This window comes from Oxyura jamaicensis, chromosome 18 (assembly GCF_011077185.1).
Source record: "Oxyura jamaicensis isolate SHBP4307 breed ruddy duck chromosome 18, BPBGC_Ojam_1.0, whole genome shotgun sequence".
NCBI classification, from domain to species: Eukaryota; Metazoa; Chordata; class Aves; order Anseriformes; family Anatidae; genus Oxyura; species Oxyura jamaicensis.
The window spans coordinates 10,267,299-10,292,629 of record NC_048910.1 but is presented as its reverse complement, the minus strand read 5'-3'; the positions used below and the strand labels follow the sequence as shown (position 1 = coordinate 10,292,629).

Genomic DNA, 25,331 nt, shown 5'->3' with positions numbered 1-25,331 from the left:
TTGCTGACTCAGGCTCTGGGCGCGATGGGGAGCAGGCAGCGAAGCTTTCCCTGCAGAGGAGCTCGGCAGGGACGAGGTTTCTTTGCCACATGTCCGGGATCTTGAGCTCACCCATCCCGGTCCCCACTGCTCTGCATCTCTCCCCAGCACCTGCAGCAGCACGCGGGAAAGGTGAGTGAGCAGATGCTGAGCCGGTCAGGAGTCTTCCCTCAGAGCTGCTTGGGTGGAAAGTGTCATTTTGTTGTTAATGTGGCGAAATAAGTGAACTTTTAAAAAAATCAAGTAACTTCCTTAAACCTTAAAAATGTTGTTAAGCCAGCTGGTATTTAGTTTATGTTCTGTTTTTGGTTTTGCTCGCCCCAATATTGCCCGATGAGTGCACGTGTGGAAAGCCTGGTGGAAACATGCTATTATATCTTACACGCTATGCATGCGTCCTGTTAATGCAACGCAGTGCAAAATGCAAGGTTCACAGCTCCGAGCCCAGGCCAGCTGCCTGCAAGCATCGCTCACCGGGGTCGTCACCTCCTCCCCGCAGCTCTGGGAGCTCCAACACCGCCGGGACCGGACTCTGACGTCAGGCTGGAGAGGGGCATGGCCACCGGCTGCCTCTCAGCATTGAACCCTCTCCAGGACCGCAAAGAGACGACGAGCCCAGACATCTCTGAGCTGCTGGAGACACGCTTCTGATGGAAAACACATTGCCAGGTAAGGGGGGGGGTTCTGTTCTGTAAGGGAAAAACTATACCTAGGGTGTTCTCATGGAGGGGTTCTTTTTTCCTGGTTATTTTAATAGTGTTATGCTAAAAGCATAAAGCTCTACTTTCCAGCTCTGTTCTCTGACAAACACTGAGTTTTACATCAAAAAAGTTTAAGATGCTTTTCTGAGTGCTCATGGATTTCAATTCTTGCCACGGACGCCCTGAGCACCGCAGGTTGGGCACCCACTGGGTGCTCCCGGTCACCCTAACTCCCTTCCCTCCCCTCCTGCAGCCCTGCATTGGCACCGAAGGCTTTGAAAGATGGGAACCCTCAAAGTTCACTTTTCTGGGGAAATTAAAGAGTTGAACTTTGATATGGGATGGGCTTAGCACTGTTTTTCTAGAGTTCAAAGTTGGGGAAAAAACTTATTTAGAGTGGAACCCGTGCAAATTGCCCCGTATTTATCAGGTAGTAAATACAAGGCTGTGTAGGCGCCTTGTTTGCAGTCACTTGCAAACAGGAGGGCACCGAGGGAGCACGTTCCCCACGTGGGGATTCAGCTTTGGTGCAGAGAGTCGGCAGCTCCTCATGGAAGCAAGGGATGCAGCGCACAGTTATTCCTCCCCAGCCAGCATCAAGGGTTTCCTGCTGGTAATGCTGAGGAGCAGCTTGCTTTTAGGAGTCAGTTGCGATACGCTCTGTTCGTTTTATGTTAGAGGGGGAAAAAAAAAATCTGAGGAGGTGCTGAGTAGGAAATCCCTGAGATGGTAAGTGAAGGAATGAGGTGTTTGCAAGGGACGTGCCTTCCCGGGACTACCTCTAGTAGAGCAAGACACAACCACAGCAGAAGTTTTTGCCGTGCCTAGGAAGCGTGTTCCTGGAGAATAAGAAGTTTGGCTGCATTTACTGAGCCCTCAAAAGGCAAATGTTTCCAGAGACATCCAGTTTTACAAGTGGTGCTCTTAGTGGTTTAAGGCTTCTCGACATTGCTGTCTCTAAAACATTTCTGGTGGTTGGTTCCTGTTTTCTGAATCTGAAGCTTTGAGTCTCAGGTGCTTCAAAAACCTCCTGCCTAATGTTTTGTGTCTTTGGGTATCTGCTTTAAACTGAAGTTCTTCCTGATGAAGTTCATGCACCATTTGTAGACATCACCATTTGCGTGCCATTCTAGCTTCATGTTTCAGCTTCCAGGGGGAATTTGTTTCTTGTTCCAGAAGCAAAAATAAAATTAAAACCAGTAGAAATTTAATTGGATATTTATTTACTTTTTAGCTTCCCATTTGCTCCCTTTTTGTAACGGTTTGTTAACATCTGTAGAGATTCAGCGTAGTTTTTACCAGACCATTGTATTTTCCTTGTTACCCGAATGCCCCCACGTGGATCTCTGTTTACCATCCCAGCCTCGGCTGAGCTGCTGCTTTCGGTTCACAACGAGTGAAATCCGGGCTTGGCCAAAAGCAAGCAGCGCTTCCTCGGAATCGCCTCCCAGTTGCCGTTAGCCTGCGATGTGGAAGCACGGGAGAAAGCTTCGGGCAGGGCAAACAGCAGGGAAATATCTTTGTGCTAATAGTCAGAGGGTAAACAGGGATCCATCGCCCCTGGAGTACACAAATATTTAGTCCTTCCAAAAACAAACAATGAGGGGAACGGAGTAGTGGAATCATTTATTAACTCCAGCTGCCCGATCCATCAAATCAGGAAGCGATGTCCGAGGGGAACAGAGCACAATGCTTTTGAGGTTGCTTTGATTTTGGTTTCATCCCTTCTAAAGGGCTAAAATGCAAAAATGTGTTCTGAGGTTCCCTGCCCAGCTCTCGTTCTGGGAAGGTGTGCAGGCAGTCACCACAAAGCTGCCGCTGTTCCTGCACGGGACATTGGCTGCTGGGCTGTATCGTTGAAGCTAGAGCTGGGATAAATATTCCCCAGTTCCAGTACTTCCCTGCTCAGTATTTAGGAGGAGATGAAGAAACAGGCTAGTATTTTCTTAACGATGCCCTCCTCCAGCTATATTAGACTTATGATTTTATAACATAGCATTTGAGTAAAAATTAATTATTTTTGAGAGGGGAGAGGAGAGGTGGGGTAAAAAAATATCAGCCTCTTACACCAGCCCATTTAAAGAAGGTGCTGGCAGCCTCTTGGGCTATTTCTGGCATCTAAGCAGTTTTTCTGACTTGGCCTCCTGCATGCAGCGGGTGTTTCACATGTCTGGTTATGATATCTAGAGCAGATGAGCGGTGGCTCACCAAGGCATGGTTAAGGCATGGCACAAATTCCCTGCAAGAAATGCATGATCAGAGGCTCAGCTGCATGCACAGCATGTGCCAGAACTGCTGCACCTCAGCAGCTGGCCTTCGTGCTGTGGTGGCAGATCCAGAATGTTTTAAGAGTTTGGAAAAACTGCATTAAAAGCAAACAAATAGATATATATATCTTCCATTAACGGCTCAATCCTTTCACCTTAGCTTCTCTCTGTTAACTTCATGTAGATGGAGAATCAAACTAGCCAGTTAAAAGCCTCTTCCTACAAACCTCTCAAGGAAGGCACGGGCTGAATCTGGAAATGAGCACGAGGCAGCTGGGGCTGACCCAGCTCTGCGTTCACTTGTGTGATCCTGCACCATTTCCTTTGAATTTCTCCTTGGTGTCTGAACTGTAACATGTGGAAAAGCTCTGGACCTTTGACATGTTATTGGATTTCTCTAAAGAGGAATTTACCCAAGTAAATATATTAACTTTCAGTGACCTAAATGATATTTTTTTCTGTTTCATCCTAGCTGGGAAAATGCAGAGGATATTCAGGAGAGCCTCAAAAATAAACCAGCAAACCTGGGTTCTTTTATGGAAAAACATTCTGCTGGTGTGGAGGAAGAAAACAGAAAGTTTCCAGGCAAGTGTCTGTTCTTCCAAAGGGAAGTTAGGATTTCCACTACCAACTGTTTTTGCGCTGCATTGTTTTTATACTAGGTGATACATGAGAAGCCTCAGCTGGTAATGTGGCTCTCTGGAAAATGTCCACAGTTGCGGTTCTTCCCGTGACACTACAGTATTGTAGCATAATAAGGGCTGAGACAAAGCCAGCTTGTTGCTGTGTGTTGTTGATCCCATCTCTGCACTGACAGAAGAACACAATGTCCAACTCACGATGTCCACCTATTGGCTCCCATACTAAAAAAAAAAAAAAAAAAAAAAAAAAACATGGTTTTCACTTGGAGCAGTCCTCATATTTTAAAATTACTCCACCTGTGAAATAGCTCGTTTTCAGGAAGAAAACATTCGTGTCTGGATGAGCCGGACCATGCAGGCAGATCGGTCCTTGAAGCAGCTCCAACTTCTTCCCACAGCACCCAATTTCCAAACCACTGTGCTGCCACTCACCTTTATTTCCTTCCCATCTCCTAGGAATGGATTACATGTGCGGTTTTTCTCTTAATAATACAAGCATCATCAGTTACAATACGCCACTCCCCGCGGCAAGAAATCCCTTACCAATTCCTTGGGCGATTAGACGATCCTGCCTTTAACGCGACGGGAGTGACGCTGGCGTATACACCTGTAACGAACACCACCAGGCAGATAATGAGCAGAGTGGCTTCAGACTCTGTGATGACAGGTAAGCAGGCAAAATGGCTTGGATATGCCAAATCCCAATTCACAAGAGCACACGATGTGGCTGCCGCTTCGTGTTGGTGCTTTGCTAATCAGAGCTTCTGCTGTGGTGGTGTTTGTTCTCAGGTATATTAATAGAAGAGGTGGAAAACGAGAAAATCCTGGAAACAAGAGAGAATTTCAATTATGACTTTATTGGTGTTGTTTTTAAGGATGACTTCTCATACAATCTCAGATTTCAGAGTTACAGTGTGGTGTCTCCAAATGAAGCCTTTGAACACATCGGTAAGAAAAATAAATGAAACCAGAGAACTTGATTTTACACTAGAAAATGTATAGATGGATCTATGTGCTGCCATGCCACTCAGAAGGGATCAAGGCTGTATGTGCTTAATGCTTCTAGAAAGATTTTGATTAGACTTTGAGGTTTTGTTCACTTAGAAGGAAACCAGGGAGCCACAGCCTTCAACTCCCCATGTCACACTATTCTGGGAGAAAAAAAGGCTGTTCCAGGCTCAGTAGTACTAAATCTTGATTTCTTGACTCTTGGGTCAAATACATTTTCAACACACATATATACATATCCGTGTGTGTGTATATATATATGTGTATATATACATATATGTGTGTGTGTACCCATATATATGAAAAGATGTAGATAAAATGCTTCAATTTCTTTCTTTCCCACAGATACCTGCAGCAATTATTCATTAAGCTTCTGCAAGGTCCCTTCGTACTGGTATGTGGGCTTCCTATCAGTGCAGTCCAGCATTGATGCAGCAGTCATAGAAGTAAGCATGATCGTGATAGAAAATATTCTTTCTATTTAGAGCTATCCAGAAACTATTAAAAAAAAAAGAGAGAGAAAGAAAAAAAGAAAAAAAAGTCCCATGACTGTTAACTTCTTAAATACCTAGTATTATTCAGAAATGAAAAGAATTATGGATCATTGTGGCAAGTTGCATAATTCTTCTGGGTGCAAGAGATTTCCTGAGTGATGTTGAAAATTAACCCACCCATAGAATAACTGGGCTGATGCTGATTTAAAGGCTGAGAGTCCATTTGGGGAGTTAAAAAGCATGGAACTTATTTTGTTGCCAAGCCTCTCTTTTTTTCCTTTTTATTTTTTCCTTTTTTTTTCTTTTTTCTTTTCTTTTTTCTTTTCTTTGTTCTTTTTTTTTTCAGGTTTACAGGAGAATTCAAAGTAAAACGAATGGAAACAGTAGTGCTGGAATTTTTATCTTTGAGGTTTTATTTTTATCAGATTGACCCATTTCGAAAAAGAAACATGAAATGTTCAGTATGGACCAAACAGTATTTTTCAGTGATAAATTCTTCCATCATGAAAAATTAATCAACTCCAAATACAGTATTTACAGAGCAGTAAAGCTCCTGCCCTTTAGCTATACTATAATTGCTTCAGTACTTGTGTTATATTTCTGTTCCATCTGTTTGGTAGGCAATGCTTGCTCTTATAGCTCAAAGGCAACATTAGTGTTTATTACATGGCAGTACAAAAAGATATTAAATTTTGAGGCTAATTTGCCCCTATTAAACTTAACATTGCTCTTGAAAAACTGGTAACATTAAGGCCTATGGAAGGCTATTTTTCCCAAAGTTGGCTGTTTAGAAAATGAAGAAAATAAAATTAATGGCTCACATCTTTCCTTCAGATGAAAACCAACCGTTCTGTCTGGGAAGAGATGAAATCAATTAGCGGCGTGCGTCTGCGATCCCCCTCGATCAAGCCTGTCTACAAGTTGGATTATAGTTGGTTCATCATTTACACCGTGTTGTGTTTCTCCCCGTATATGTACTTTCTCTCAGTGAAAGTTATCAGGGAGAAAAAGAAGCTGAAGGTGTTGATGAAAGCCATGGGTTTACAAGACCTCGCCTTCTGGTAAGCCCGATGGGAGCAGGCGGGGGAACAGCCGAGGGGGCAGGGGGCTTCTGGATGTCATCAGAGCCAAACCTTTGCTGCTTCTATTGGAGGAGCTTGGTTTTCAAGCACGTTGCTCTGATGCAGGATTTGTTTTTTTGTTGTACTGAGCTCTCCAAAAGAGAAAAAAAAAAAAAAAAAAAAGTGAAAGAGCTTCGTGTAGCAAAGCTCTTGGTGTCCAGGTGTTGCACGCCTCCAGGAACAGGCTGATATACCACGCAGAGAGCAACAACAACAACAAAGGGAAATAAGCGAAGAAGTTATACATTTTGGAGAAAAACAATGAAGCTTGCGGGGGTGTAGGGTCTACCAAAAGAGGAAGGCTCTACTTCCGAAGCCTTCTGAGCATGGGTATTTCCAGTCACTAGGAAAGCACCGGGATGAGTAACGTTGTCTGCAGAGCTCAGCAGCAATTTGCTGGTGTCGCTGTATCGTGGCAGCTGCTGACACTTACAGAGGCAACAGTAGCTGTGCCTTCCTTTGCAGGTTGTCCTGGAGCCTCCTGTACACCATTTATGTTTCAATCATGGCCAGTGTGCTGACTGTGATCACGATTAAAGAAGTCACCCTCGATCGCAACTTTTTGGAAATGTATTTCTTTTATTTCTTTTATGGCATAGCATCTGTAAGTCTGCCTTTTTTATTTTTATTATTTTTAATGATGTATGAATTTTTCCATTTCCTAGTTTAAGCATCTAAAACAGAGTGCAGAGTACTCTCTGGCTGGGAGAAAGAAACAAAAACCTCTCAATTTCTGCATTTCTTGCTACAGTTTGTAGGCTAATATATCACTCCTATTCTTTGATTTGGGGAGATCTGGACTTAAAATCAGCGCAAGGAGTGGTGGTAACACGAGTGGGCATGGGAAGGCTGGTGCTGTGTGGGTCTGGGGCTGCCTCGTGGGGACGCAGATCTGGGTCTGGTCTGCCTGTCCCTGTAGACCTGCCCTGAATATCCGAGCTGGCTGCTAAATGAAATAAGCCTCGTGAGACGCTGTGTGCATCTCTAAGTGACAACTGGAACCCAGCTGGGTCTCTTAATGTTGCTTGTTGGATTTTTATGTTTTTTTTTTTTTTTTTTTTTTCCTTAATCACAAGCAGAAATGCATCCTGCTAACACCTGTTTTTCTCTGCTGCAGATTCACTTCTGTTTCATGCTCAGCTCCTTGCTAAAGCAGCCTAATATTGCCAGTTTTGTGGGATTTGTCCTTCACGTCATCTTTGGATTACTGGGCTTTATGACAATATTTGAAAAAGTGCCCCCATCCTTGGAGTGGATTTTTAACCTCTTCAGTCCTTTCACCTTTATAGCTGGCATCTCAAAGGTATGCTCGAAATAAAGCCAGCGCTTCAGGGGAGCTCAGCCCACAGCAAACTGCTGCAGGCTTCTGCCAGCTGGAGGAGTACCTGCCATCTGTAATTTGCATCGCCATAGAGACACGATTGCCCCTCCGCCCTAAATATTTAGTACAACCAAAATTTGTCTCTAAAAAGTGCATGCTAATTCCTAACAAATGTAGTTAAAACCTAAACAGCACAAGGAGCTTTGCCAGCTCTGTATATGTAGATATAAGTTTCCAGCTCTGGAAAACGATCGCAGCAGTGGGATGGGGCTGGTGGTAACTGCTTGCATGCAGTATCTCTGGCTAAAGAGTGTTTCATCTGATTTGTGCCTTTTTTTTTTTTTTTTTTTTTTTTTTTTTCCCTCTTAGGTTATAAAATTAGAAAAATATGAACCAGAATTTACACCAGACTTGTACCCTCTCCTTAACCCATGCATCGTACTGACCCTTGACAGTGTTTTGTATTTGCTGCTGGCCATCTATTTTGATAAGGTTTTGCCTGGTAAGTAGAAACGTAAGGAGAAAAAAAAAAAAAAAAATCCTTCTATTTTTCTCCTGTAACCCCCAGTACCCTCATGGGGAAGAGGTGCCAAAGGAGTGGTGGGATAGGGCAGAGCAAATTGTCACCTACGTGGAGCAGCCAAAAAGGCTCCGCATAGCGCGCTGCTCAGCTCGCACGATGGCATTGCAGCACCATGGCTGTTCTAATTTTCATACACATTTTGGGCCAAGGTGACCATTGAGGTCTTTGCTGTGACTGCTGCCTGCCTGAATTATAGACAGGGATGAGTGAGCAGAAACTGCAGAAATCACCCATCCCTCCGCACCACCCAAGGGCTCTGTTCTGCAGCTGTAAATGGACAAAGCTGAGATGCCACACAGCAGTTTGGGCCTTCTATTTCAGCTTGTTTCCTTCTGATTTAGGCAAGTACGGGGTGCCGTACCCTCCTGCCTTCTTCCTGAGGCCGTCGTACTGGCTGCAGCGCAGGAGCTGGGGCGCAGGGCCGCGAGCCAGCAGCGAGGGCGGCCACCAGCCTGTCCTCGGCTGTGACACCGAGCCGATGCCGCCAGGCTTCGAGGGGAAGGATGCCATCAGGTAACACTCTGCAGGCACAAAAAGCAGCTGCTACCTGCTATGTTTAGCTGGAGAGCACAGCGAGGTTCCCTGGTGAAGGCTGACTGAGCTGTCTGAGCAGGACAGATAAGGGGAATGGCTCGTAGCTTCCCGACTGAATTACAGCAAGTGATCCCTTCCGATGGATTTGCCCTACCCCCTGACAGGGATGAGAAGGACCAGCCTAGGGAGGAGGTTGGGAAATGTTTTTTTTCACCTAGTTTTCAAAGTTTATTTTGAGGCAGAGGAAGCGTGCCAAAGTTGTGGGATTCAGTAGTAACAGCTTGCTTAACTTTCCTTTAGACTAAACAATATAACAAAAATATACAAGAAGAAGGACAAGAAAACCGAAGCTTTAAGAGGTAAGAGAGGTTTTGCAATTGCTTTAATTTTGTTTTTCACTAGATATGAACCCAAGCTGTTTTGAAACCGGAGGCATAATTATGCAATGGTTATTTCTGCCGGGTTAAATTACTGGCAAATTTCTATACGGTTATCATCTTTGCCTTTTCACTCCAGGAAAATTATTATTTATTACTTCTGTAATAGCAGAAGCCTCCTTAAAAGCTGTGGGTTTTGCAGCCAGGAGCCGCTGTGAAAAATTGCCTCTCAGCCCTCCCTCACAAAGTGTAAATTCGTTTGGGAAGAAAAAAAAAAAAAAACCTGGCTCTGGGCCCCTGGCTGGAGCCAGGTCTGTTGTCATGGGCTGAGCCCTGCACTCTAAGCATTTGCTCGTTTGCCAGCCACAGGTATGCAGGTGGTTGGCATCGTGGTAGCAGAGCCCTGAGAGGTTTGTTAAATGCCTTTGTTTAACAAGAACTCCACGTGACAGTGAAAACATCAGTGTGGTCTCAAGGGTTTATATATAGCAGAAAAGAAAAATCCAAAATGAGTCTTTTTTTTAAAGGAATGGGGATAGCAAATTCTATATCCGCTGCTTTAAAATAATTCCTGAATGCTCGTATTTTGGAAAGGCTATGTGCTCTTCTATTTCTGGGGGCTGTCTTTTCAGTCATGCCAAAACAAAAGGTTATGAACCCTGTAGAAAATAAAATCAATGTTTTTTGTTTAAATATTAACACGTGACACATATTTTCAGATCTGTGTCAAAAGATAAAATGTTCCTCCGGCAGACTTGGCAACAAGCTGCATGTACAAGTCTGTTGGCCTCACAAACTTCCATCCTAATATTGCCATATTTCTCTTCTAGGTTTGTCCTTAAGCATTTACGAAGGCCAGATCACTGCGTTACTTGGGCACAGCGGATCTGGAAAAACAGCTCTCTTAAACGTGCTCAGTGGATTTTCCAAGCCTTCAGCAGGTAGGACCTGAATGCAGAAGAGGAGAAGCTGTCTGGTTTTCACGCGTAAGGGGGTAAAGAAGCAAAAAGCCAAGTTTTATCTCAGTCACTCCGTCTGGCTCACTGTCGGTGCTCCTTCAGCATCAGCTTCGGCACTAGTACATCCCTTGTGGGTGTGTTCGTGTGTGCAAGCATATGCAGATGGTTATGGCTCCATCTGGATGGCCTGATGTTTTCCATGAGCTGCTAATCAATAGGAAATATAATTTAGTTCTTAAGGGAGAGACTTGGTGCTCTGAAATATTTCTGAACAGCATTACTTTTTGTGAGAAACACCCTCAATGCTGGAATTATTAGCAAAGGTGTGAACACAGGGTGCTTTCCCCATACAGCTGGGAAGGATCGTGCAGTATGAAATGTGTTTCATTTATTCCCGTGTGCAGGTTGTGCAACGATATACAACTACAAGGTATCTGAAGTGCAGGATATGGAAGGAATTCAGGCAATGGTTGGGATTTGCCCTCAATTTAATCTGCATTTTGAAGCCTTAACGGTGAAGGAAAACTTGAGACTTTTTGCTCACATCAAAGGGATTCCGTGGAAGGAAGTAGAGCAAGAGGTTGGTATGTGCTTCTTGGTCCTTGACCTCTGTCCTACACCACTTGGATAGTCTGGTGAGCTGTATTCTAAAATATTATCACCAGTATCGTGTTCTGCAGAAATGAGAGGAGTACTGATTTAGGGGAGAAGTATTTTTTAATTCTTTCTTATCTTCATGCGATAAGAGTCAGAACTCAGGTTTGAATCACTTACCTTACAGCAAATCCATTTAAAAAAGAAGATTTAAATCCTGAAGTCGTGTTCTTCTGTATTGTGTGTAGCCATGTATGAATCAAAATATGACCAGTGTTGTGTGTTTTTTTTTCATACGTTCTCAAGGTGCAGAAAGTCTTGGTGCTGTTGGACCTCACTGGCCTTCAGGACATCCATGCTGATGCTCTGAATGGGAGACAAAAAAGAAAACTGTCTCTTGCAATTGCAATTTTAGGGAATCCCCAGGTAAGCACCGGTCATACATGCACACACACAATGGGTATTGTTTTAGCACATAGCTTTGCATTTTGGTTTAGAAAACAGACATTTGTACTTTGCCCTTGGCACTCAGAGAGCCTGCTGACCTACTGACTCACTTGGCTGCCAGAAGCATCAAGGAATGTAGGTCAATGAGAACCTTTTAAATAAAAAATGATATATAAATAAATAAATAATACTGAAATAGAAAAAGCAGTAAAAATGGCTGCCATTGAGGATGCATTTTATTATTTGAGCGAGACCACAAAAATAATGAAACGAGGCTACGTGGCAACGGAAATGGCAGCATGGACACACAGAAGCCTGATCTCTCTCCCCTTTCCAGGTGTTGCTTTTGGATGAGCCGATGGCCGGGTTGGACCCGTGCTCCCGGCACCACGTGTGGAGCCTCCTGAAGGAGCGGCAGGCCGGCCGTGTCATCCTCTTCACCACCCAGTCCATGGACGAGGCCGACATGCACGCCGGTGAGCCCAGGTGTCCACCCTGAAAGCATCTGTGGTGTGGGACTGGGGGGTCCCCACCAGCCCCCCGTGGGGTCTGAGAGCGAGGTGTGCTTCAGAGACCCAGCTTGTGCCCAGCTCCATTAAATCAGGGCTTACCACGAGCACTACACACACAGCAGTTGGGGATGTTGTTCCAATTAATATCTTTCCTATGTCTTTATTTATCTTGGGCTGCCTGGGGAATTTTCTATAAGCCTGTAAGAATACGTAAATAAATGACTGGTCTTGGTGCTTAGGTGAAAGGCAGCAGTTTTGGTGTTTTGTTTTTATTAAAAAAAAAAAAATACTTTCAGTCCTGGCCCGACTTTACTCCTCTTTACTTCATTATAAAAATATCCATTGAGTTCAGAAGGAGCAGAGTAAGGTCAATCTACTGCACTTCTGTAAATCCCCCCTAAATCTTTTGTATTCATACCTCCTTAGATCGGAAGGCTTTCCTCTCAAATGGGAGATTACAGTGTGTTGGCTCATCCCTGTACTTGAAGAGAAAATGGGGAATTGGCTATCACTTAAGGTAAATCCTTTTGTTTTTGGTCATCACTCTTTTTATGAAAAGCTTCTAGGCAATGTGTGTATTTTCTCATAGAGGCTGTGTCTCCAAGGAGTTTCCACACAGAGTAATAGAAATCTTGACAATTCATTTTAGGAGACTTTTGAGGCTGCCAAAAATATCTTGCTTTGGATAGCAGGCTGCTTTTCTTTGGACCCAATCCTGAAAGCTCGGAGCATGTAGCTAACATGACTTTGCAACCTCCCTTGCAGCCAGAAGGGGACCAGCATAAGAAGAATTGCAGTTTCCACGTACTCTGTGGTGCCAGAGTGACGTACAACGGCATTAAATGTAAAGTTGCTTTTCTCAGGATTTTAATTTCTGTGCTCTTGGTTTAGCAGTGCTGGCCAGGATCATTATTCTTAACCTCAACTATTTCTTGCTTGCATGGTAAAAGCAGGGGCACTGCAGACGTCTATTAAAGCATTCCCACTGAAACACTGCCTGGTTTTGGAGGTTTCCCTATGGCTTGAAGAATGACTGCTGGCTTTGTCTTTTAAAGGGATGAAGCAAGCATTGTTTTTCTTATTTAATATTACAGCAATTGCTTTTTAATACAAACAGGATGTGCATAAATGATGCGTGCGACCCTGAGCTTGCATCCTCCCTGGTCAGGCAGTACGTCCCCAATGCAGTGTTCAAAGGACGGAGCAGGGATGAGCTGTGTTACTTGCTACCTCTGGAAAACACCGACAGCTTCCCAGGTAACAAAAGCCTGCCATAGCATCAGGGTTGTAATGGGAAACAAAGCGGTGGGAGAAACAGAATGCGAAACTTCTGTGAAGGTCATAATTATGTTCCCTTTTCCGCGCTGCGTAGGATTTGGGAGCCCAGAGCTGCATGAGCATCAGCCTTAAAGAAAGCCTCTAATGAACATGCTAATATTAACTCTGCAGGTGAACAAAAGAAAATCCACTGACTAATCCACAGACTAAAAACTGCCAAGTCTTCTCTGGTTTCAGGATGAGGTTTCTCCCACCAGGAAGGCTGGTGGTATTTGAGGACTCTGAATTTTGTACTACCTACCTCTAAAAATTATAATTGTTTTGCAATAGCTTCTACATTATGGAGCTTAATGACATGAATGCTAGAAAGTGTTAATCATGCTAATCATGCCAGTCTCAGTTTCTGCTAAAGAAGCCTTGGCTGCTGGGCTGAGCTTGGCTCTCTCTGTCACTCAGATCTGCTCAGCCACCTCGACAGCGGCTTCTTGAAGGGGGTGGTGAATTACGAGGTCAGCAGGACATCCCTGGCTGATGTTTTCCTGAAGCTGGAGGACAAGGAAGGCATTGATCACAAAGGTAAAACAGTGATTCTACTTTGTAAGTTTGGCATGATTAAGGTTCAGTATTGTGTATTTAGTTTATAAATAAATAAAAGTAAGTTTCTGTTGAATGTGACTTTTCATAGATTTTGTCAGGTCGAGAATTGCAGTTGTATAAAAATTCAGATTTCCTTTAGTGACAATTATCTTCCCAGAGAAGTCTAGGTGATTCAGTCTTAGCTTACCACGAGCTTTTAAATATGAGAATTGAAGAGTGATGTTGTAAAGAATTTGAAGGGTATACTGCCCAGACCAGGAGGTGGGAAGAGAGAAACTAGTCACAAGGCAGTTCCCAAGGCCAGTGAAAACATTGCACGTGTAGACACATGAGTCCAGGACCAACCACTTTCAATTCACCGATATAAATCCGTTCTGGGTAAATCATGGCCCTTTTTCTCTGCCATTGTTTCTTTTCTGACTAAGACATTCCTCTATTCAGAGCAGAAGACCCTTGCTGATTGTTTGCACTTTCAATGTGTCCTTTGAAAGCTCTTTTTGGATAATGCTGTTACTTGCAGCAGATGGAGACCTGGAGGAGAGGGATGAGAGCCTTGAGGTGCATCCTGAAGCAGCAAGCCCCACCGTGAGTGGCATGGCGCTCTGGAGGCAGCAAGTCTGCGCCGTGATGAGAATTCGCTTCCTAAAACTAAAGCACGAAGGAAAGCTTCTGAGGGCCTTGTAAGTACGGGGCCCAGCCTGCACCCCTCATGCTGGCCTGGGGCTTCCCAAAGGGTTTGATTCTTCCCTGGAGTGACTGAGGGAAAAGGATTTGCAAGCTAAGAATTTGGTGGCAGTTCCTTGAATGTTGCAGTAATAAGGACAGTTAGAACTTCTGGTAGAGCTCTGAATTGCTTAAGTTTTCCCCAGTTTTAAATTTATCCTTGTCCTTTGCTACGTGAGTCACTCTGTTGGTTAAAGGTGGAGTTCCCCTGGACCCACTCATGGCCTGTTTTTCCCTCTAGATTGCTGATGCTTGGAGCATTTATCCTTCCAATGCTTATGATTGTCATTGGATTTCAATTATGGGACAGCTCCAGAATCTCAGAACTGACTGCCAGCTTCTATTTTCTACCCACTGAAGGCAAAATTCAAAGCAAGTCGACAAGTCTTCTCATCTTCAATGATACAGGTGAAGGACGTGTGATGTTGGTTCACTTTCTGCACCTCACTGAGTTCCCTTAGAGCTGATAGACCAACCTTGTCTTCCTCTTTCTGTACGTTCCTTTATGCATCTGTGGCTTTGGGAGGTGTTTTCTTGTGAGCAAAAACAAATCCAGTTTTATTGGTGGTAACTGACTAGCTGATATTTAAAAAAATAATGAACCAATTTAAAATAAATAAAAATAAAAATCATTTAACTATAGAAACATTCACTGTCTTTAAAAAGCTTAGTTCATACAAGAAAAAAAAATAGAGAAAATATAAGTTGGTTCAGATTCTAAATGAGTTTTTTAACATATCTCTGCTTCGCAAGTGGGAGCTTGTTTATAAGAGACTGTATTAAAAATCTAATTATTCTAATTTCTGTTCTTGACTTGATTTCAGGATCAGAAATTGAGGATTTCATTGCTGCTTTGAAGTTTCAAAGCATAATGCCAGAAATAGCTCTTGAGAAAAACATCACAAGCCTGCAACTACATAATGGAGCTATAAAAATATCCCTGGAAGGCAAGGTGAATGATACTTTTTCTTCTTTCATCCCGCACGTCAACAGGAGCGTCTCAAATATGTTTGAGTGGGGAATAGACCGAGAAAAGGGAGTATATGTATTTGACACATTAAATACTGTCAGTAATCCTGTTAATGGAAATTCAGGATTATAGTGATTTTTAGAGAAAAGTATTAATGCAAGTCATCCTTCTTTTCTCCAGAAATCATTGCTTTTTTAATTCATCTTGCTTGCAGTACCTATTAGCAGACAGCCAGGCCTCCAAGTTCCCACTCTTTAATAAAACTGGCAGCATTTGCCATCACTTTTCTCTAAAATCCTCAGTATTATCCATGCCTTCTCGCACCTCTCGTGGGCAGGAAGGTGACATCCTTTCCTCTTGTGCTTTCAGAGCTACCGATACACGCTCATGTGCGGCGCAGAGCCCATCAACTGCTTCCCCGTGCTCGTGAACATCCTCAGCAACACCTTCCTGAGGCTCTTCAACTCCACCACACGCATCCGCATCTGGAGCAACCCCTTCTCTAGAGTGAGCGTCCTGCCTTTTTTTTCTGAAAATAACTCAAAATAGCCAAGCTGAAGTGTGATAAGGGCTGGGCAGGTGGAAGCAGCATCTCCACTGGCTGGGGTCGGTAGTCCATCTGCTGGCCAGTCACTGGAGGCATCCTCAGCAGTCAATACCGTGGCTATTTAATGAGAATTTCTTCTGCAGTGTTTATTTAATAGGTTTTAATTGCCGTAACACATTCAAGCTTGTACTATGTGGCAATAAGGGAGGAATACAGCAGCAATATTTGCAGGTTCCTCCTTGCTTCTGCATCCATTTGACAAGCATCAATATCAAAAAGACAGTGCCTATTCTCATCAGTCTACAGTAATCCCAATATTTCTTGCAAATTTTAAGATGCTAAATGCTTTTGTTTATTGTTTTGTGTTCTTAAGCACAAATGAATTACCGTAACTACCCTTGCTCACATGCTATGAGCATTGAGCTAGCTAGGCTTTCCCCTGACAGCTGTTGATCACTGATGATTTCGGAATTTCTTTTCCGTAGACACAAAGCCCAGAAGTGAAGTGTGATGTTTTTGTCATCTGTCTCAGCTACATGCTGATTTTGGCTTCTGGTTTGCCTCCTCACTTTGCAGTGAGCAGCATGAAGGATTACAAGGTAAAAAGCATGTCCTGAAAGCGGTCTTGCACAAGGAGAAGGGAATACAAATGCGACGTCTCTGGACAGCAGCTCGTGTGCTGACTTCTAGGGAGGGTGCTGGAAGAAATGCAGCTACACAAACACAACGTTGTATCAAAATGTGTTAGCCTGCATCTCCGGGAGCCAGCGTGGGCTCAGAACAACTTGGGTGTTAATTAACAAAGATTTTGGAGGCAGGAGAATTTTTTTTTCTTTCTTATTAAGAGCGATGTGCTTTTTAACAGAAGTTGAGCTAAGAATTGAAAGTGCCTGGAAGGAAGAGGGAGGCTCAGCTGGGGAAGGGACGAGTGAGGGTGATGGAGGAAGAGGAGGAGGAGCAGGAACGGTGTCTGGGGCCCTGCTGAGCTCCCTCCCTTCTCCCCTTTGCCATTGCAGATAAAGGCTCGCGCCCAGCTGCGGCTCGCAGGGCTCTTCCCCTCGGCGTACTGGTGTGGGCAGGCACTGGTGGACGTCCCGTTCTTCTGGGCCCTGCTCTGCATCATGTTCGGCATCGTGCTGCTCTTCAACCCCACCTGCCCCTTGCAGACCAGCATCATCCTGCCCATGGTGAGCTCTTGCCGGGTGGGCACCCACAAATCCCCCACCCTCCTCTCACCACGAGCATCCACCCCCAGCATGGTGGAACCTGGGGACCCAGATGCATTCAGTATTTTAACCAAAATGGGCTGCTGTAAGCAGGATTTGGTGCACCCGCATCCATCTCCTTGCTGGTGACATCAGCCTCTCTCTCTAGATCGTTTGCACCGCTGGTTATGGATTTTCTCTCATCCTCCTCATCTATTTAATCGCCTTTAAGTTTCGCAAGGGTCGGAGCAATTGCTACCTTTGGTCTTTCATCTTCATTCTGGTAAGCGAGGTGAATCTGCACTCCGAAAATGTTTGATTTCCACACCTTGCCTCTTGAGGTTTCGCTTTAAATGTATTGATACTCAGCGGAATAACCCCAGAATAATCAGTGGCAAATAGCCTAGTTTCTAGAAATACTTTAATACTGAAAATACTTTTTTGACTTTATTCCAGGTGAACTTAATTCTCAACATGATCAGTCTCTCGCATGAAGTTTTTTACATCACCTTCTCCACTTTGATTCCTTTGTTTCCATTGCTGGGCTTGCTGAGCCACTCGGTAAGGGTACATGTCCTGCTAGACTCGATAATGGTCCTCGTGGTGCAAACCAGAAAGGTGTGCTGGGATCCCCACATCCACGAGGTGCTTTCCAAATTTCCTCTCCCAAAGCAACAACTGCCAAAAAGACAAAGAGTGAGAAAAGACAATGGGAGAAGAAAAGGTCCAGGGGAAGGAGGGAAGGGATTTGTTGATCCTTCGCTTGATCGTTATTTTTTTGTTTGTTTAGATACAAAAAGCTGTGTCAATGACTGCCTTTTGGCAGCCAGGGTAGTATGGGAGGGGAAGGCAGTGGAATGGGAGACCTGGAGGGATGTAGATTGCTGGGAAGAGAGAGAAAATGATGGAAAAGGTCTGTCTAAACCAGCTGGTTTGAGGCACCTCTGAATTAGCTGTAGCAATGGAAGTCACAGCTCTTTGAGGGAGTATGAAGCCAGACAAATAAATAGAAATCAAAGCTCCTTTCTCCCATCCTGCAGAAAAGCCCTGCACCCCTACATCCCACACCTGCTCCAGTCCTGCGCTGTGGCACACTGCTAAGGAGTTTTGGTAATTGACTGATTTAATTCTTTTTTTTTTTTTTTCTCCTTGTAGCACATCATACTGTTTCACGACATTGATCTTCCTGATTCGTGGAATAACAACTTCATAGCTGTCTTTGCAGTAAGGAGCAATTTGATGATAACTATTTTGGAAGAGATGCCTGTTTTAATGTGATGGACTTCCACTGGGCTGGCATGAGTCTTCCCATAGATAAAGCATGGGTTTTGTGGTGAAAGTTTCACCTTACATGTTGGTGGTAAAATTAATTTATAGGTAAAATTAATTAAAATTAATTGAGTGTGTTGTTACCTTTCTCCAACCTAATTCGTTATTCTTTTTCAGCCTTACATCCACTGTCTGATCTTTGTGTTTCTCCTGCGCCATTTGGAGATGAGATATGGAGACACAGTTACAGGACATGATCCCATCTTCAGGTGCGTCCTGGGTGCCTTGGAGCAGTGGGCACCCCTGATTCCCCAACCCCCCCGATCACCCCTGATGGAAGTGGAAGAGGACAAGTGAGCTCTAAAGTATTTTGCAAAGTTTGAGCAAAGCCCACCCTTTTTGTTCTAACCAGTTTACCCAGAAAAGAGGGAATTGAGAAAGGAGGGAGGAATTGTTTTATTCCTTTGGGTCATTGCAGTTTCAGATTTAATTTGCTGGAGTTTCCCTGACTGTGTCTGTGGGCACAGTCCCAACCAGCGTGTTGCAACAGAAGGTCGGTTAAACTGCAATGTCCTAGTGAGAACAGTAAATGTGACCTGAGCTTTTTAAATTATGTCCTGTTGCTGAAATTTCAGGACTTTTCACTGTAGCTGGCAAAATTAATGTTACAAGTTGAGATCCAACATTTTGCCTCCTTTCCAAATGCATCAAGAATTGCTCTCTGCAGGACAGAGTTTTCCTGAAGCTCCACCAGGCTGGGGTCATCTGCTAACCTCTCTGCTGCTCTGCCACCAGCAGTGTGTGACCAACGTAAAATGTATTTGTAGAGGTATTCAGGCTGTCAAACATTAACAGGCAGGACTCAGCTAGCAGTCTGATGCCAAAACAGCTCCCTGGTGTACATTTATATGACCAGGTCATTGGCACGTGTTGAGCAGGGGACTAGTCAATAGTAGTGATGTAAGACAAGCTAAGTTGGCCTTTATTTTCTCACACGTATCAGAGTGATCTCCCCCACACACACCATGAATGAATATTTGAACAACCACCATCTGTGGGATGGGCTCAAAGATGTGCTGGGCACTGCACCGATGCTGCCCAGGGAATAAACCTGTAAAGCCATGTGGTAACCCCAAGTAATTTTGTACCCCCCCCATCCCCTCCCACAGGATCCGGCGGCAGCGAGCCCTGGCCCAGCAGAACAGGGACCCGCCAGGGCAGGAGGCCCCTGAAGTGCAGGAGGAGAGGGAGAGGGTGAGGAGAGCCATGGGCTCCCTGCAGCCCCAGGTGAGCTGGGCACAGCCCTCACAGTCCTCCTGCTCCCCAGCTTTGTGCCTGCCTGCTCCGAGCTCACACACCTCCACGGACAGACTGCCCACATCCCGGAGTGCTCCTCGCCATGCAGACCATCAGCCCTTGGTGGCAGAGAGAAATCAGTGCAGGAATTACTGGCACAAAGCTTTTATTCACGTTCTGCTTGCTTTTTTATTTTTTGTTGCCTTGTTTCTTGGATTTATATTTTAGAGGTTTTAAAGAGCCATGCTTGATGGCAAGAACAGATGAGCTGTCTCACGGGACAGGAGGAGAGCTTTTATTCCCGCTCCATCTCTTTGCAGGAGGCGGTTATTGTTGTCAACAGTCTGCGCAAGGAGTACAGAGACAAGAAGGCCTGTTCTGTGTTTAAGAAAAAGAAGAAAGTTGCTGTCAGAAATCTCTCTTTCAGTGTTAAAAAAGGTTCAAATACATTGCTGCCCCGCTCTCTTTCCCTACTCCCAATGTCTATCTGGTGTGAAGGTCACATTTGGAGACCTTATATTTATTAGATCTTCCTTGTGTGCAACCAGACCCAGTGCAAGCAGCATCTTCTGCACCTGGGCTCCCCTGGTCAGGGCTTCATTTTGCTGGGATAAGTTAATGAACATCCCTTCCTCCGACTGAACTTTTCGGCATTGCTTGGCACACAGGGGACAATGTCTTATGAATATTTATCATCATTAGTTGTTCTTGCATATCTCTTCCAGGGGAACTACTAGGTCTGTTAGGACCCAATGGATCTGGAAAGAGCACTGTTATGCGCATGATTTCTGGAGACACGGCAGTGACTGCTGGGGAGGTAGGTGGTTCCTTTGGAGCAGCTGGGGTAACCCTGATGCCTTCATAAATGAAGGATATCATAAGAAAAGCTGGTAACACAGCCCTTAAATCAGGGGATTTATGGGCACACAACTCTGGATATGGACAGGACAAAGAAGAAAGTGTCGATACGCATAAAGCATATTCTAGTTTTCATCAGTGTTAGAGATTAATGGATTGGAGCTACACAAAATCTTCAGTCTGGATTTGAAACCCTTCTTGATATTTCACAAGCACTGTAAGAAATGTTCACATCTTTAAAAGAAATAACACTCTATAAAAAGCCTTGCAAAACCAGGAAATTGAAAACGAATGTGAACAGGGTTGGGCCAGTAACCATCCATCACTTAATTATGTGCACGATGATTAATGACTTGTGCTGGGGGGGGAAATACCATTGCTATTACAGATTTGGGACCAAATGTTTGAAATAGAAAAGCATTATTAGGAGATGAGAGTCTCACGCTGGCACTCTCACCCGCGGTGTGATGGCAGTAAACACCATTTGGTTTTGCACAAACACGGATCCAGACGAGGAGAAGCTGCAGTAGCTGGAGATGATCTTGAGTGATGCTGGGCTTCCTTCTCCATCAGGACCACACTGTGTCTCTACAGAGCAGGAGAAAACATCGCCCCCTTTCCAAAGGGCTCGTTATTCACCCCAAAACAACCCCCCGTGACTGTAGAGGTGTGTGTCTCGTGCAGGTGCTGCTGCAGGGCTGCGAGGCCGCTGCCCCCCTGGGGCAGGGCGGGCTGGGGCACTGCCCGCAGGAGGACGCGCTCTGGCCAGAGCTCTCCGTGCGCCAGCATCTGGAGGCCCACGCTGCCGTGAGAGGGATGAGGAAAGAGGATGCAGCTGTTCTCATCAGCCGGTACACAGCCAGATGATTCCAGTTCACCGTCCTTCCTCTCTCCGGAGATATAAGACAGGAAAAGGGTTTTCTGCTGACAAATCTGGCTAGGGTGAACGAGAGGCGGTACCTTCAGTGCCTCTTTGCCTTGGGGAGATGGGGTTTCTTTCTGCTGAGACCTGCTCCTTTGTACTGTTCTCAATCCCTAGTCTGTGAAGACTTTCACCCTAGTTTGTCTAGAAAAAAATTCAGATAACATTTCAACTTGCTTCTGCGTTGGACCAGTTGCATTAGTAACTGGCTTATCCCACTAGCTGCACTCACAGTCTTGAGTTTCAGTATTTTTCCTTTCCACCCCCACAGCATGGCAAAGGACCTGGACCTCCAGAAGCATCTAAACACCCTAGCTAGGAGGTTACCTGCTGGAGAAGCCAGAAAGGTATGTGATAGACTGGGCTTTGGTTCTGGAGCAAAGCCTGCCTTGTATTCCTTGAGTGTGGTGCACAGGAAGCCTTGTTGTGGCTCAGGGACACACTGGGTTCTTGGCACGGGTGGCAGGGAGAGCAGATTGTGCTCCTTGGTGTTGTAAAAGTTTTTCGGTTTGGATTGAAGGCTAAAATTCATTGTTGATTTAAAATTTCTGTAAACTCGATGTGCTGGTGGAAGGTCCTTAGGCTTTTTGAAGGCAGTCACTTCCCTCTAAGCCAGAAGCGCACGCAGCGAGTGGCTTCCTGGCATGGTTTGGTTTTGTCAGGAGCTTTTGAATCCAGCCTGGCAGGATCTTCCACTTCCCCCTCTCCCAATGTTGTGTGTTTAATAAATGCTAGCACAAATTGGATTTACAAGGTAATCACCTCCTCACACCCTGTGGTGTGCATCTGCCTGCAAACGGGATGGAAAACCACTCTCAGATCATCGGCAGGCTGGGGTGTTTGGGGAAAACTGTTTGGGGAGATGTTAAAATGTAACCAAGAACACCTGAGGAGGGTTTACTTCATCGTTCCTCCTGCTTTTTGCAATCAAAAGCTTCAGCTTCTAAAAGATTTACAGGGATTAAGACATCCCAGGCAGCTCCCCAGTTTCAGTGCATTTGTACTGGCAGACTGAGCACCGGCCTGACCTCACATCTTTCCCCTTCCAGCTGTGTTTTGCACTAAGCATCCTGGGGAACCTGACCGTAATGCTGTGGGACGAGCCGTCCGTGGGCATGGATGTGAAAGGGCAGCGCTGTCTGTGGTGAGCAGCCCCCCTGCAGCAGGACCGGGGCGGGGGTCGTAGCAGCTTGGTCTGAGCCTCGTGGTGCTGGGACTGTTGGGCAGGCACAGGGCTCTGTCTCGGTGGCAGAGGACAGACGTTTGTTCCCTTTTTTCCCCTGATGCACAGGGGGTTGGCTTCCACTCACTGGGCTCCTTGCTCAGCAGGCAGCAAGCCTTTGGCCAACCACCAGATTTAATCTTAATGGTAGCGCAGCAAGGAAAGCTGAGTAGACTCCAGCTGAAACAATGCATTTGGTAGAAAAGACAAAAAATTCTGTTTCTTCAGAGCACGAGAAAAAACTATAGGTAGTTCTTCCTCTCCATCATACAGCCTTAGTGCTTGCTGTCATTCTTCAACAACAGATTTACCCGAAACTGCAAAACTTGGAGGGATGCATGACAAAGCGCCATGTAGCACTGGCAGCCACATGTCACCTTCAGGCAGGATAACTGAAACCTTTTAAGTAACACTGCTCTTCCTGCCAGTTCTAGGAGGTAACTGAGATCCCTCTGTTCCCAGGAAAATGATGCAGACCACCGTGAGAAGCAAAGCACGGGCAGCCATCCTCAGCACGCGCTCCATGGAGGAGGCGGCGCTGTGCGACCGGGTGGCCGTGCTAGTGGCGGGGCAGCTTCGGTGGGTGTTGTTGGCATAGCCTCTTTTTTAGTCTATAATCTGTGGGGTTTTTATTATTATTATTTTAAATTTAATTTGATAGAAAATGTTAGTTTTGTTTGTTCCAGGTATGTAACGAACATAAATTTGTAAAGAGACAGACTGTTTGTACAGCACAAACAAAAATATGTATAATATAAATAATAAATATAAATAAATATAATAAATATAAATAAATAATATATATTATATAGATACACATACATTTAGCTGATGAATTAGAGGAAATACATATTCTGCTTATATACAGTGGTTGCTTTATTTGCTGCTTAAGATGATTTAAGCACCGTTTTCCCTCCTCCGCAGGTACATCGGTTCCCTTGAAGAGCTGAGAAGGAGGTTTGGCACAAGTTACCACCTGGAAGTCAAAATGAAGGACTCAGGGCAAAGCGATGCTCTTCACGCTGAAATTCTGCGCCTCTTCCCCCACGCAGCTCGGCAAGAAAGGTCTCTACCCGGCAGGCTGCACACCAGCCTGGACACCTGCTGGGATGCTCTGTTACTCCTACTGACCCTGCTCAGTCATTTACCCAAGAGTACAGGAACCCTATAAATGCCCCTAAAACTTGGTGCTGAGTTACACAGTGATGGGCTCATTTTATTTTTTTTCAGGATTTATTCTTTGCTCAGCTACAAGATACCGATGGAAGATGCGTTACCTCTGTCCCAGTCTTTCTCCAAGCTAGAAGCAGGTATAAGGAAATAATTCAGTATGAAGATTGTTTTCAAAATGCTCATCCGGATTTGGTTTCTAAAGATGCCTTCTCCATCCCTCTGCAGCTAAACAGAATTTCAGGCTTGAGGCGTACAGCTTGTCTTTGCACACTTTGCAACAGGTATGTTGTCTGAGAATGAAAATGTCAGGAATGCTCCTGAGAGATGATGCTAAATGGCTGGAAAGATATCAAAATAATAATAATAATAAAGTTTGTTGATTTCTAAATAAGTTCCAGAAATAACAAACTGGTACTTATCTTTCAGAGGAAAAAAATAAATAATAAAAAAATCAGTCCTCAACAGTGTTGATTCAAATCTTTCTATATGAGAAAGATGAACATACAGGAAACATATTTCATATAAGATAGGAAAAATGATATAATATAGGCAAGATTAGAAATCGCATGCATAAAAAACAAAACCAAGCCACAAGGAACATTGGTGCCATCAGTCCTTAGCCATAACCAGGCTGTGGTGCCTTGCAGGTGTTCATGGACCTCACCAGCGACCTGGAGGAACCCAACCTGGAGGCAGCGTCCGAGGGGGCTGTGGAGAGGGGGCTGCTCCAGCCCTGAGCCCTTGCAGCCACAAAGGAAAGCTGTCATTGTGCTCGGCCAGTGCTACGGGGGTGTTTGGTTGGGTACAGCGCTGGGACTTGGTTACCTGCATGTCATGTAGAGCTTAGCAGGTGCTCTGCAAAGAAAAGAAAAATACATATATTTTAATAAATAAAGCCTTTATCCTTTGACAATTGATGCCTGCAGTCCATCCGTACGCTCAGACTGACTCACCTGATGTGCTGAGGGATAACCCTGCCAGGATGTTTCTGGTCCCAGGACAGCCCCTGGGGCCTGTGAAGGAGCTCATCCTTGGAGGAATTCATCTGCAAACTTGGAGAGGGCTCTTAAACCTCCATTCTTTAACCCGCATTCACCCATGGCAGAAGGACATGAAAGTTTTTGCTTGCTCAAGCCCAAGCAGCATCCTCCTGGCTGCTGTTGATCAGCCAAGAAGGGTGGTGCTTTCCATGAAGATGCATGGGGCTGGGTTTTGACCCAAAAAAGTGTGAAAAGTGTGTTCCAGCCACCTCAACCCATCTGTGGTCTACACCACTGAGGACAAGGAGAGAATGAGAAATGGATGTCAGGGCCTGGCTGCTTCTGCATGCTCCTGGTGCTTGGGCTGAATTGGCTCTAAATAATAAACGAGAAAATAAGCATGACAGAAACTGCCCCTTCATTCAGACAGCCAGGAGCTTCTTTGTGTGCTGGCTCTCTTGGCTGTGAGACCCCCACCCAAGCCACGAGCTCCCAGGGCCAGGTGGATGCTGTGGGAGTGGGTACAAGAGCAATGCCACAGGCATGGATGCAGAGCAGTGATGCAGGTAGGGATGAAGCAGGTAGGGATGGTGCATGTGGATTCTGCAGCCTCAGATGCACATTCAGGGGATGGGAGCAGAGATGTGGGCAGGGATACAGGCAGCAGGTACCAGCAGGTGGCTCAGCGATGGG

General features: G+C 45.0%; 1 protein-coding gene across 2 annotated transcripts; it reads left to right on the top strand.

Annotated features, from left to right (window-relative positions):
* Nucleotides 1–447: 447 nt before the first annotated feature.
* LOC118175689 (ATP-binding cassette sub-family A member 9-like) lies at nucleotides 448–24,571 on the top strand. 2 transcript variants are annotated; one of them, XM_035342167.1, is made up of 39 exons: nucleotides 448–708; nucleotides 3,480–3,592; nucleotides 4,105–4,315; nucleotides 4,438–4,596; nucleotides 5,002–5,102; nucleotides 5,985–6,211; nucleotides 6,737–6,875; nucleotides 7,389–7,574; nucleotides 7,962–8,094; nucleotides 8,517–8,688; nucleotides 9,010–9,068; nucleotides 9,917–10,027; nucleotides 10,450–10,625; nucleotides 10,946–11,065; nucleotides 11,424–11,562; nucleotides 12,025–12,115; nucleotides 12,716–12,855; nucleotides 13,333–13,452; nucleotides 13,994–14,153; nucleotides 14,438–14,604; nucleotides 15,021–15,148; nucleotides 15,536–15,673; nucleotides 16,199–16,312; nucleotides 16,730–16,900; nucleotides 17,088–17,201; nucleotides 17,375–17,479; nucleotides 18,074–18,142; nucleotides 18,365–18,456; nucleotides 19,357–19,474; nucleotides 19,804–19,921; nucleotides 20,209–20,300; nucleotides 21,026–21,192; nucleotides 21,535–21,610; nucleotides 22,313–22,407; nucleotides 22,948–23,064; nucleotides 23,410–23,550; nucleotides 23,716–23,795; nucleotides 23,884–23,939; nucleotides 24,306–24,571. In XM_035342167.1, exons 1-39 carry the CDS (start codon nucleotides 690–692, stop codon nucleotides 24,393–24,395), a joined length of 4,824 nt encoding a protein of 1,607 aa, XP_035198058.1. In that variant the 5' UTR covers nucleotides 448–689; the 3' UTR covers nucleotides 24,396–24,571. The 2 variants fall into 2 exon arrangements, with proteins under 2 accessions (XP_035198058.1, XP_035198056.1); XM_035342165.1 differs by having other exon boundaries at nucleotides 17,375–17,485.
* Nucleotides 24,572–25,331: the final 760 nt, after the last annotated feature.